This window comes from Cyprinus carpio, chromosome A1, assembly GCF_018340385.1.
Source record: "Cyprinus carpio isolate SPL01 chromosome A1, ASM1834038v1, whole genome shotgun sequence".
Lineage (NCBI taxonomy): Eukaryota > Metazoa > Chordata > Actinopteri > Cypriniformes > Cyprinidae > Cyprinus > Cyprinus carpio.
The window spans coordinates 280,851-295,099 of record NC_056572.1 but is presented as its reverse complement, the minus strand read 5'-3'; the positions used below and the strand labels follow the sequence as shown (position 1 = coordinate 295,099).

Sequence of the window (14,249 nt, the reverse complement as noted above, 5' to 3'; positions counted from 1 at the left end):
TTTTCTAGGTTTGCGTGCATCTATCATCGGTTATCGACGGTTATCAAGTTAGTTGTGCTTTTTGGAGTCTATACTGATTGCTTTACCGCCATTAACACATATGCAGTAACCGCTTTGGCTTTAGTAACCAGCAAACACTCAATCACACACACTTTCCATCATATGTTGGACTTTCCACTGACTTCTTTGTTTTATATTGAGCTAATGATGTTTTCTATCCCCTAACCTCTAAACCCTCACACAAGCTTTCTGCATTTTTAGCATTTCATTAAGTCATTGTTTAGTGTTTATTGAGATGTTTCCTCATGAGGACTATTGGCTGGCCTCCACAGTGTAGGTGGTTTCAAGTTTTACTATCCTTTTGGGGACATTTAGTCCCCACAATAATGGCAAAAACTGATCTAGACACGCAGACGTGCACAATTATAGCTAAATAAAGCCAGCTATATTAAAGATTACAGTAATTTAGTGTTAAATCAATGTTGATCTTGACTTTGTTGTACAGGCAACTATTGCAGACCTGAAATGAACTCTTCTCAGTGATATTCTGAATGCAGCCATATTGATTTCTGCTTTAAGTTTAATTTGATCTGATTCAGCTGTTTCATTGTTTATTTCATCTTGTCTAATACTTCTGACTGTCTTGTAATCTATACCCCCCGCTGCGCACATTCAGTGTCATTCAGATTTTATTTCTAGAAATTTTCGATGTGTTTAGATGTGAATATCTGTCTGGGTGGAGACCAGTCCCCTCCCACAATCAAAAAAAAAAAAAAAAAAAAAACAAAAAAAAAAAAAACGTTTTCTGTGAGGCTGTTTACTTAATGTAATATAACATTTGTGTATATTCTTTTCTGCTGAGTAGGTAAAAATGTACATGCATTTTCAATGACCTACAGCTATTCACCAGACTATAAACTTTTCTACTTAAATAAAACATTTATTTTAGTTTATAGATGCCTAGTGTATCACTTTACAGCATTTGTAATTTTAAAAAATAACTGACAAGCTTACATTTTGTGAGCTTTAAATGATTACTGTTCAGTTATTATTTGTGTGGACAATAAAACATTAAATATATATGACTGGCCAACTAAAAGTACAACTATCCATCCAAACAATCAATATTATTACATTTAGAAAATGACAAATTTTATATTTGCCTGTTGTGAATTAATGTCTGTTGCTGTTGCAAACTACCCTTAAAATAATGTTTAAAAAATAAAATAACATTATTCCTCTTATGAACACTTTTCACTGTATGTATCATATTTGATACATTTCTAATGCCTTTAAATTATCAGCATGATCAAAACTGAAAAACTTTCCCCTTCGGGTCATGGTACATGTGTCTTTCTGCTGTGAAGTCTTTACTTATCTGAATTAAGTTAACTTGAGAATAATAAATATTTCAAGATGGACACATACTGGACTGAAGCACTTGATTATCCACGTGTCATTTGGTTTTTTTGTTTTTAGAAAAATCATGTTAAAATGTGAGTCAAATATTAAATGTTCCCCAAAAATATTATATAACCCCAAAAACTACAGAGCTTTGATCATAAAACTAAGCATTTAATAAGACATCATTTATTTGGAGGTATAGACTGATATTTTTATGCATTTTTTTGTAAGTAGACTGCTTTACTGTTATAAAGATCTCATTGATTTACATCAAAAACTAGAATTTCATCTTACTTATGGCCATATAAAAATCAGCAACTGCACCAAATTGCATATTTATGCACAGTTTGGGCCTCTGAATAAAACTGAGGTGTTTTTTTCCCCTCCTCGGGTATGAGCCTCAAATTCTCTTATTTCATAATACATTTTAGATTTTTTTTAATAAATAACTGTTCCATAAAAAAAAAAAAATGTAAAATGATATTTTTTATATATCAGGCTTTACAGGGTTAACTTCTTTTAGCAGTTTTCTTCTCAAAACACATACACTCATGAACGCTAGTACTAAAACATAGATGAGATCACTAACATTCTCTCACACTGCTCAGTGCTCAGTCCAGTAGTGTGCCGTGTTCTCAGGGTCTGAAGTGGTGTGTTTGTGTCATGTGATTGACAGGCATGACCAGCCACCCTCCAGTGTCCATCTCAGAACTGCCAGCTCATGTAGAGAGGATGAAAGCCAATGACAGCCTGAGGTTCTCTCAAGAGTATGAGGTCAGATCTCACACACAAATGCATGTATATTCACACCCCACGGATGTACATTAAAAACATATCGGCCAATGAATGATGTATATTAGCACCACATTTTTAGCATACTATAACATGCTTTGAGTACTTTTTTTGTGTGAGGGCTAATTTCATTGCAAAAGCCGTGTGATATTTGTAACGTGAAGTACAGTACAGGCATGTCTAGTGTGATGTGTAATTAATGCATGTGTAATTATGTAATTCTTCTCTCTTGTAGTCTATTGATCCCGGGCAGCAGTTCTCATGGGAACATTCTAACCTTGAGATTAACAAGCCAAAGAACAGATACGCCAACGTCATCGCCTATGACCACACCAGAGTAGCACTCTCCAACAATGATGGTGAGAGTGTGTGTGCTCAGTATGTCAATACTGCTGTTTCTGTGTGTGTACTTGAGTGAAATATCACTTTTTTTGAATCTTAAAGAGGTGCTATAATGGGAAATCAACCATGAGAACCTTATTACCCATTCATACCCATTTGTTATCTCTAAATGTACACATACTGTACCTGTGTTGTTATTGTAAACTAAAAATAAAACTATACATTTTTTGGTACATGAAATAAAACTGAAAAAAAGTAAAACATTATAAATATTAGATCAACTTAACTGGATGCTGCTAACTTAATTGCCTTGATAACTAAACAAAATAAATTTGTACTAAAATTACTAAAACAAAAAATTAATAATTAAATAGACAAAAAAAAATGACAAACACACATAGCAGAATTACTAAATTTTAAACTAAAATTAATATCATAATTAAAATTATAAGCTTATTATAAGCTAATAAATTAATTAGTACTATGATAATATATATATATATATATATATATATATATATATATATATATATATATATATATATATAAATGTATATTTAATACTATATAATATAATATATACACAATGTTTTTTATATTGAAGTTTTTTTGATTGTATTCTATTTAATTGTTGCAATAATTTTTGACTTGACTATAAATAGCATAAAATAATAAAATAACTTATTCAAACTATGTCTGATACATTTGCAGAATATTTAAGATCAGATCTTGTTGTCTTTTTCCAGTTAAAATCCCATATACTTTGTACTTCTGAGATGTTTGATTTGATCTGTCACTTTACTAATAGAACTGAATCATAACTCATTACACCTATTAAAATGTAGGAAAGGCATGTTGAGTTTATAGATTTTTTTCTCTTGTTAGTTTGAAAGTGATGCAGTTTTTGTTCTTTCCTCTTGTTATGCAGGTGTTCCAGGCGGTGACTACATCAACGCCAACTTCATAGATGGGTACCGCCGACAGGGTGCATACATCGCCACCCAGGGCCCCATGCCAGACACGTTTAGTGACTTCTGGAGGTTGGTGTGGGAACAACACACAGCAAATATCATCATGATCACCAAACTTGAGGAGAAATCCAGGGTGAGAGCACTAAATCATACAGATACAGACCACACTCGAGTCATGTGGAGTCATACATTTCCAGACAGAAACACATGCAGTCTCTGTTCCAAAATCTAGTAAGCATCCTAGAAATCCAGGCCAGGAAAAAGAGGACATACGGTCACCCTAGGCAACTACCAATGTGAATGGAGTCAGTTGTGAAGTACAACAGTCTAGTGAAGACATGATGCCAGAGAAGTGAATGTTACTGTGAGTGATTTCTCTGTTCTATAAGATATTTTTCTGACCACACGCAGGATATAACAAAACTAATTCAAAACCATGTCAGAAATTGCTGGCATTTTTGATTTATACTTTTCTAATTGTTCATTATGCTCACTATACAATTACAGTGATATATTAAATGCAATTAATTCCTTGTCAAAATCTTCTTTTTGTCTTTTTTTTTATTTGGTGGGTTGTCAATTATGCAATGTTGCAAATGTTACACTAACCAAAAAATCTTAAATTAAAACTTGGAAAAGCTGTCTAGGTAGTCAGCCGACTAGATTTTGGAACAGAACTACTGATATACTACAACACTTAATCAAACTCATAAAAACACACACATACTAACCATACTAGCTTTTTTTGATCAAACGCAGCCTTGATATTTTCCATATTTCTCAGTGAGTGTTGTGTGGTGTTACGGAGCAGAGTAAGTCTTATGCTGTTTGTCTATTACTCTCCAGATGCCTTCATATTTCTTCTCAAAGGCAAGACGTCTCACTTGGCTAATTGGACCACTCTCACTTTTCACTTGAATGGTTGATATTCCGTGTCTCACCTCTTTCCCCCTCATCCTTCTTCACACCTACTGGCTCTTTTTCTGATCTGTCTCTTCTCGCGTCCTCTTTCCCTCACTGACTTCTGAGACACATTTTGCCAAAGCGTAACTTGAATTTTTGGCTGGTTATCACACTATCACTGCATGCAGAAATGTACTCTCAAAGGGTGTGTCTCAGTCTATTCCCTACTTCCCTTTGATGGGAATTAGTTCAAAATAGGTTAAAAGGCATTCTGCTGATTTCTAGGAAGTCAACTGTTCAATGCATTGGAATGATTTTGATAATGAGGCAATCCACTCCCTTGGTAGTGTACTTACTGTTGAGCTAGGGAGCGGACTGACACATAGCCATGTGAGTACTGTTATTGATGGAAAGCAGCCAGGCTGAAGAGCAGCTGACTGTCACTGTTGATCTCAGCTGGTTCTTCAGCTTTAATTCAATGTTTTCTTTGACATTGAGACATATGCAGCAGTGAGACGTTTACTAAGTGTCTGCTGAACTGTGTGCAGAATAAATGTGACCAGTACTGGCCCAGCAGAGGTACAGAGACATACGGATTGATGCAAGTCACTTTACTGGACACGGTGGAGCTTGCAACCTACTGCGTCAGGACTTTTGCTCTTATTAAGGTAACAAAGCAACAGTGATCAGCACATAAAAACAATATATAAACCCTTGACAAGTTCGGTAAAGATCGCCAGAATGTCTGCTATCAAAATAAAGTGCTACCCAAATAAACTATGTAGTGACACGATTATGCATTTAAATGTTTTAGTGCAACAAAATGAATGTAAACATATGAACATGCTCTGAACTGTGTCGAATCGTGAATATGCTTCAAAGCATTAGAGAAAATCAGGTACAGCTACTGTAAGTAGAGAAAAATAGATGAAATTTGAAAATGCATGAATTATCTGAATATAACCCGAAACATAACACCACAAAAATATATTGAATATAACCAAACTAATTTAATAACTATTTACACATACCTCTGAAAGAACAGATATTGCAAAACGTATTGCAGATAAAATATTAGTCAAATGTTCCTGAGCTTGTGACTGTTATTGTGTGAAATATTGAGGGCCGTATACAATAGGTGGGAAATATGCTAAATAAAAAAATACTGCTGCTTGGATGAGAAGAAATCTTCTAGTCTAGTCTAGTTTAGTGTAGTCTAGTATATGGTACTGTACTGTGCTGAATTGGGTTGTTTCTGTGTGCAGAGTGGGAGTGGCGAGAAAAGGGAGCTTCGTCAGTTCCAGTTTACAGCATGGCCAGATCAGGGGGTACCTGAACACCCCACTCTCTTCCTGGCCTTCCTCAGACGGGTCAAAGCCTGCAACCCCCCAGACGCCGGACCCATTGTGGTCCACTGCAGGTAACTAGTACAGAATTGAGTTAACACATTTATATCCAGTCAGACGTATAAAGGTAAGATTGTTGTTAAGTCCTGTACCAATGAAATGTCTCTTACTCTGTAGGGAGTATTGAATCATTGGCCTTAATTGTGTTGAATATATCACATAATTTTCTCCTAAAATGCTGCAGCTAATTCTTAGACACAACAAAAGCAACATTACTATATACATTGCTAATTTTTTTTATAAATGAACCAAGACAGGGAAAATGTTAAATTACATATGAGAATACAAAAGACGTTCAGAAAAACATTAAATGCCTTAAAACTGTCAGAAAGCTCCCCTCAACTCTTTCCTGTTGTTTTCCTCATTGTTCTCTTTTTCTAATTTTAGTTGACTTTTTTCACATGGCCAATTTAAGTTATTTGTAAGTTTTTCTATTAAATAAATCTAATTATTGGATTTTTAACAGTTTAGGGGAAAATGCATGAGAAAGGAGAAAAATAAATAATAATACTCAAATAAGTATTTTGGAATATAATATATAATTATAAAATATATATATCATTTGTGTTTCTCAGTCTTCTTTTGTCTGATATTATGCTCTGAAAATATTCAGTGAGAGGAAATCACCAAAAAATGACTTTTCACACAACAGTAACTTTAATTCAACCTTTATGCTGGAATGTGCTAATGTGAGTGCTTGTGACAGAAGCATTCTCTCTCTCTCTCAGCGCTGGTGTGGGCCGAACGGGCTGCTTCATTGTGATTGATGCCATGTTGGAGCGTGTGAAGCAGGAGAAGACGATAGATGTTTATGGTCACGTGACTCTGATGCGATCTCAGCGAAACTACATGGTGCAGACAGAGGAGCAGTACGTCTTTATTTATGAGGCACTGCTGGAGGCCGTTTCCTGCGGCAACACAGAGGTTCCGGCACGGAACCTTTACGCCTACATCCAGAGACTGTCACAGACGGAACCGCCGGAGCACATCAGCGGAATGGAGCAGGAGTTTAAAGTGAGTGCATCCCACGAATGTTATTTGTGAATTTAAAAGTAACAATATGATGTCATTTGTTACTTTTATTCAGTAAAAAATTAACTGAAACTGAAACAATTAAAAAACTAAAAACAACAACAAAAAAAGTTGTAATTTGTTCCATTTGTTTTATAAATAATGTATAAAATACTGTATTATTTCCTGTTGCTGGCAGTTTTTAATGTGCCTGTTCATAAAATTAAAAACTTGTTTGCTTATGTCTATGTCTGGATCCCTTTTTCAGCGGTTAGCTAATGCCAAAGCTCATAACTCCCGCTTCATCAATGCCAGCCTTCCGTGCAATAAGTTCAAAAACCGATTGGTCAATATCATGCCATATGAGACCACACGCGTGTGTCTGCAACCAATCAGAGGAGTGGAGGGCTCAGACTATGTCAATGGCAGTTTTATAGATGGCTACAGGTACATTGCAGTTTCTCTTTTTTATATTTATTAGTTGAAATAAAATAATGCAAGCCACTGAAACATCAACATTTGTTAGTTAGCTGGTGAAATTCTCAGTTCTTGAAGTTTTCATTTCCTTCTCATCACTCTAGGCAACAGAGGGCGTATATTGCGACTCAGGGGCCGCTGGCTGAGACAGTTGAAGATTACTGGCGGATGCTTTGGGAACACAATTCTACTATAGTAGTTATGCTTACTAAACTCAGAGAAATGGGAAGGGTTAGTTCTCTCTCTCACACACACACACACACACACACACACACACACACACACGTCATTGTTTATTGTAAAGTGGTATGAATGGTAATCAGTGTTATTTTAGTATTCATATACTATTATAGTTTTTATAAATATTTTTAATTAGCATTTATTTTTATTTTCAGTTTTCATTTTAATTTAATTTTATCTGCATTTGTCTTTTTATTTATTTTTTAGTTATTTTTAAATATTAAATATTTATTTTACTTTTTTAGTGGTTCAGCTTATTTTAGTTTAAAATTTATCATTTTCATTTAATTTCCATTTTTATTTATCCAGTTTTCCATTTTATTTCCGCTTCAATCCAATTAACAAAATGTTAATAATAATGATAATTTGAGTTTCAGATAACGATAGTAATACTGATGAATGTGTGAATTTTTTTCTTGTGCAGGAGAAATGTCATCAGTACTGGCCATCGGACAGGTCAGCACGCTATCAGTACTTTGTGGTGGATCCCATGGCAGAGTACAACATGCCTCAGTATATACTGCGAGAGTTTAAAGTCACAGATGCAAGGGTATATTGAACACTCATTACTAATGCTCGTGAAAAAAAAAACTAAAAAAAAAGGAAATATACAGTAATTTTTCTTTTTCATTCTGAAAAAATAATGGAAACGTATAGTTTTCTCGATTACGCTTTATAAAACTTTCATTCAATACATTAGCTTATATTACTGTATTATATAATGCTTGAAACACATTAGCTGGCAAATTAGAAATGATTTATTAGTTAGAAAGTTTAATACAATTCCATGGTTTATATAACTTCTCCACAGACGTCTGGATGAAATGCTGCATCTGTCTGTCTCTCATGATGTGTCTCTCTACTAGGACGGTCAGTCTAGAACAGTCCGGCAGTTTCAGTTCACCGATTGGCCAGAGCAGGGCGTGCCAAAATCTGGTGAAGGCTTCATTGATTTCATCGGTCAAGTGCACAAAACAAAAGAGCAGTTTGGTCAGGATGGACCCATTACAGTACACTGCAGGTAGAGACAATAATAATTATGTTAAGTGTCCAATTTAGTAGTCCGTCTTCAGCAAGAGACTGTTTCATGAAAGCATTTGACTGCATGTTCTACTTCTTATTGCAAAGTTAGCTACCAACTAAATAAAAAATGAAGTATATAGATTTGAATCAAAATGACTTGATTATATGCTTACAGTTCAGGTAATCATTGTTTAAAAAAAAGTAATGATTCATAATGCCAATCAGAGTCAAGGCCTGTAATCAATTATCTTAATGTATCGCTCGGTGTGCTATTTTCTGTGATGTGTTTGTGCAGCGCTGGCGTTGGGAGGACAGGTGTATTTATCACTCTGAGTATAGTGTTGGAGAGGATGCGTTATGAAGGAGTGGTCGACATCTTCCAGACTGTCAAAATGTTGCGTACTCAAAGACCAGCCATGGTGCAGACGGAGGTAAGCTTGCACACTGCAACCCACATGATGCAGTACTCATGTCTTTCTACTTATACTACTCCGAGTTCCAGAACTGATTTAGACTAGTACAAGCATTTTTCAAATGCTGAAATATTTCATAGCTGAACATGCAAAGCCATTGGTCTGTTTCTCACAACTGTGACTTTATATCTTTTAACTGACTATTTCTTAGTTGTGCTTTATTACTTGTTTTTGTTACTTCAGATCTCAGAATTGCAACTATTTCTCACAAATGTGACAGTTATAGTTCCTAATTGCATCTATTTTTGAACTTAGACTTTATATTTCATAATTACAACCTTATTTATAATAATTTTTACCCTGGAGCACAAAAGCAGTCTTAAGTCTCTGGGGTATATTTGTAGCAATAACCAAAAATATATTGTATGGGTCAAAATATCGATTTTTGTTTTATGCCAAAAATCATTAGAATATTAAGTAAAGATCATGTTCCGTGAAGATATTTTGTAAATTTCCTACCATAAATATATTAAAACTTAATTTTTGATTAGTAATATGCATTGCTAACAACTACATTTGGACAACTTTAAAATATATTCCAAAAATATTTACAAAATATTTTCCTATAACAACAAAACATACAACAAAATAAAACATATTTATCTTGACCAAATATTGTCCTATCATAACAAACCATACATCAATGGAAAGCTTATTTATTCAGATTTCATGTGATGTACAGGTCTCAATTTTGAAAAAAATTACACTTATGACTGGTTTTGTGGTCCAGGGTCACAATTATGGATATATTTCTCATTATTGTGACTTTACATTTCATAATTGACTATTTCTTATAACTGTGACTATATTACTCGTTATTATGATTTTATACCCCAAAACTGACTTTCTAGTAAATGTGATATTATTTAGCGTATTTGTAACTTCACAACTTACAACTATCACAGAACTGTGACTATTTTGCATAATTGTTTCTTCACCTCACAAATAAAACTGAGACTTTATTTCTCATAATTATGGCTTTCTAATATCACAAAAATGTACAAAGTTTAATTCACCTTTTTTTTTTGTACTAAACAGTTTTCAGTAGTGTACTGATCAGCACTCTGTGTGTGTGTGTGTGTGTGTGTGTGCGCCCTCCACAGGAGCAGTACCAGTTCTGCTATCGAGCAGCGCTGGAATACCTGGGCAGTTTTGATCACTATGCAACATAAAACCTTCCCCTGGACCAAGGGCCACATCATCACACACCGAGACCTGCATCTGATCAATGTGACAGCCTCTTTCTGTTGCCCACAGCTCAAGAGTCTGTTTGATTTCTCTCGACAGCACACAGTTTAATAGCCAGACAGGGTGGGCAGCTGGGATACAGCATTGTCACAACAAATTGTAGCTCCAATCATATAACTGAAAGTTGTCGAGTCATATTTGGGGTGGATTGAAACTCTGGCAACCAGCCAACAGAGCCAATGAAATCACATGTGCTGTCTGGACCGATTCAACAGACCAATGAGATGCCAAAAGCAAGGGAGGAGACCACAGTCAAACAATTTAATGGTACTTTTTACTTCTCAGAATTCATTCAACACCAGACCCCAGGTTTATTGAGGGATGCAGTCCAGGTTTAGAGTTTCCACTCTTTTTTGTCACCAGTTTGTGGATAGTGGATCCACCCACTCACTTAAGATGAAATTCAACCACAGCTGAAGTATCGGTGCTTATGCTAGTATCCTGTTTGTTTATCTGTAGCACACACACTTAGATATATACGTGCATATCTATCACAGATGAACAAGCTGAAAGCGGAGATTTGTTTAAAAACAAATGTGCAATACTGAACGTGAACCGCACCTTCAAGTTTAAAACCACTCAAGTATTAGAGATATTCTCACTGTAATTGTATCGTCTCATTAATCCTATATAATATAAAGTATAAAATAAAATGTTATTATGCATATTAGCACATTATATATATATATTAAAAAACTATCAATGTATTGATTGATATTTATACTATGTGAGTGAGGTACTTGTCAATGCACATAAGTTACAAAAAGTACTGATTGCAGTAACATTTAAAGACTTTTTTATTATTTATAACTTACCAAAACAGATGCTTTCAATCAGGTTTGGAAGTTCAAATGGCACCAGACTCTCTAAACATGAGGTGACACGTTTAAAACAATAACAATGGATCATTTGACACTGGTAGTGCCTTATCATAGTCACATGTTTAAAATGGTTTCGCTATTAAAGTTATATGTTCCACATTTATGGATATGAACCTGCTTTTATGGAAAAAAAGAAGATAATTAATGCAACTGAATTAAATTCAGTTACATCCATCAGAGTGAATTATATATATTTCACATATTTCACATCAAGACCAATTTTAATTTAATCAAGTACTGCCAAGATGACTAGACCATGATATTACTGAAAGCCAATATGTGTCCATTTTTGAGAGGATGCACGTTTATTGTATCTATATTGGGCCAAGAGAACTGCTTATTCCATTACATATATAATAGCTATTATATTATAAATGATTTGTATTTGAAATTATAATGGAGTGTGGAACAGGAAATAGACTATACCGCTGCAGGAAACGTTCATTTCTAACTGTTACTGTCTGTATTCTTGTTTATCAGCATTATGATAGTATCAGTGATGTTAGTGTGTTAACATCAACAACAAAAAGGCCATTTTTCATGCTGGTGAGGACGCATTCGAAAAGGGGAATTCAAAACTCAGAGCTAGTCGCTTCAAATGACATTTTAAAAGACTTTTCACTTTTCACAGTTGGATGTCTAGAATTTGGTTCAGAAAACATTGATGCATGATGAATTAGATCTACAACTTTGGCAACAAACTGTCACATAAAAATGGCCCTCACGTGTCTGTATCAACATCATGGACCACAACAGTCTCAAGGTTATGGTTTTGGATATGACCGCACTGTTGTTCTATGCACTAACCCTTAATATTTCTTCAACACAGAATGTTATTTGTACTGAATGAGATTAATTTTACAGTGTTGCTCACAGTGTGTGCATGTTAAGAGAAACACAAGTTTTGGTTCCAAAGCTTAAGAGATAATATGTGCATAATGTTATTGTTGAAACCGATTGTTTAATATGAGTGGTTTTCCTTCTAGTCCAGTCGTAATAGTCACGAGGAAGTCTGGTCACTGCAAACTTCAGCTCATTTCCCTTTGGGTCTAAGGAAATGTTTTAGTTTCTTTACAGCATCTTTGTCTTTGTGTACTTTTATTTTTTTTAAAACAGAGTTGAGTTAGTTTTGTATTTGAAAATCTAACATGCAAATCTTCCACTATCTACCTTCTCCATACTGTTACATCTTACAGCGTATTAATATCACAACCAAGTTTCAGGGGTTTTCAAATGTCAACTTTTGTTGAAACTAGCTATGCTTATATTTTCAAGAGGATGTCAATTAGCATTTGTTTAATGGCACATCATTAAAAAGTCATCTATTTTCCAGTGCATGACAGTCACCATTTGTACAGAGGCGAAGGCACCCTCAGATTTTGATGAATCATGACATTGGTTTATGTGAAAAATAAAACTAGCACAATCTGTATCATGTAATCTGACCAAATATCCATTTTCATATTGTCGAGCGTTGTGAGTGGTTTTACAGTTTCACCCATCAACAATTAATGTGAAACACAAAAGGGAAATCTTTTACCTCTGGTTTTTGTAGTAAATGTAAATATTTCAGAGGACATTTTCTTTTTTTAATTTTCCTACTTTATGTTGTAAGGACAGATGTGTGAGGATACAATTGTATTGGAAAAGTTTTATTTGTTACAAATAAAATGGTAAGAACTTGTTTTGAGGCACTTTCCATTCTTCCTGATCAGCGATTGGTTTATATTGACCAGCAAAAATAAACAAGGATGCTCAAATATTTTAACCTTATAAAATATTAAGTTTGATACATTAATTAAGGTCTTTAAATTATCAATATGATTAAACTTTTGCTGAAAACACGTCTACAGGCCTTTTGTCATCTGACTGATAGTATCATTTTTAATGTTTAGTGTCATTCCAAAAACATCTATCTTTTTGCTGTTAAATCTTCACAGATTTTTATTAAATAAATTAAAGAATACATGTTATCTTAGATGAAGACTTATTGGACTGAACAGCAACTTAGGTTTACCTGATAATGCATAGATCACTTTTAGAACAAATAGATGCTAGTATCAAATATGATACGCAAGACTTTTGAGTAATATTTATTTGTATTCAATCATTCATTGCATTGCATTACATGTTTTGCCTCCAAGAAAAAAAACACAGCTTTGGATTTTAAAACTAATCATTATCATTTTACTAAGACGCATTATTGGGAGATACAGAGTGACATCTGATATTTATACGCATTTTAAGTAAGTATTCTGTTATACTGTTATATAATTCCACTGATTTACATTACAAGCTATCAGAATTTCATCTTATTTTTGGCCATATAAATAGCAATTGATTTTGCTCAATTTAGGCTGATGAATAAAATAAAAATGTTTTACTTGAATATAAGCTTCATATTCTACTCTATCTTATTATATTCAATTATATGAGCCATAAAAACCTGATGTCTCCAATGATATTGAACAAAAACCACAAACTTTTATAAAACACACTTGAGGTATGAGTAACTGTTCTTATTTAAAAAGATTTATGATTGATTTAGCCTTTCTGAGATTATTGCATTTAGCCAAAAACACGGACCGATTAATAGCTGTTAGCGCCCCCTAGTGCCCAGTTTAACCATTTAAAAAGTGGGTGAACATTCCTTTTTAGTTTTAGTAAACTTGAATTAAATTTTGTGCCAAATTCACTTAATGTTTGGGATATTTCAATATTGTGTATATCTCCTTTGCTATTAAATTGTAGATGCATTTCAGCACTATACCATCCATCAACGGTCGCCTATTATTTTATGATATTCTAGATAAACAGGGAATAGTTTAGTTTAACTGTGAGAACAAAGAGTGCTGGTAAGCCCTTCATATTTGTAACTAATTCCAGCCACTTTTATAAGGCCTTACAAAAGCTGAGAAACACATTCACCTTATGAAATTAAAAAGAACAAAACCACTTTACAATTCCTGTGCAATTTTCTGCTGGAATCTTTTTGGTTCCAAGCGTCAATTTGACTGTTTTGCCAATCATTTACTACTTTGTGTGTGAAGCTTTCAAATCAGCAATCAGGTCCAAAGT

The 14,249-nt window shown here is 34.1% G+C and overlaps 1 protein-coding gene across 10 annotated transcripts in view; it reads left to right on the top strand.

The window, feature by feature from the left end:
* LOC109063250 (receptor-type tyrosine-protein phosphatase S-like) overlaps positions 1–12,855 on the top strand; it is a 46,672-nt gene extending 33,817 nt beyond the window's left edge. For 4 of the 10 annotated variants that reach the window (XM_042772861.1, XM_042772995.1, XM_042772793.1 and 1 more), the window contains 14 exons: positions 9–47; positions 2,081–2,178; positions 2,432–2,555; positions 3,467–3,642; positions 4,356–4,379; positions 4,961–5,080; positions 5,678–5,832; positions 6,547–6,832; positions 7,098–7,276; positions 7,411–7,537; positions 7,971–8,096; positions 8,413–8,567; positions 8,865–9,000; positions 10,146–12,855. In XM_042772861.1, coding sequence (XP_042628795.1) covers positions 9–47; positions 2,081–2,178; positions 2,432–2,555; positions 3,467–3,642; positions 4,356–4,379; positions 4,961–5,080; positions 5,678–5,832; positions 6,547–6,832; positions 7,098–7,276; positions 7,411–7,537; positions 7,971–8,096; positions 8,413–8,567; positions 8,865–9,000; positions 10,146–10,214 — 1,814 coding nt within the window. In that variant the 3' untranslated portion in view covers positions 10,215–12,855. The remainder of the gene's footprint in view (positions 1–8; positions 48–2,080; positions 2,179–2,431; positions 2,556–3,466; positions 3,643–4,355; positions 4,380–4,960; positions 5,081–5,677; positions 5,833–6,546; positions 6,833–7,097; positions 7,277–7,410; positions 7,538–7,970; positions 8,097–8,412; positions 8,568–8,864; positions 9,001–10,145) is intronic. The other 6 variants (XM_042773257.1, XM_042773315.1, XM_042773186.1 and 3 more) reach the window with 3 other exon arrangements.
* The last annotated feature ends 1,394 nt before the right edge of the window (positions 12,856–14,249 follow it).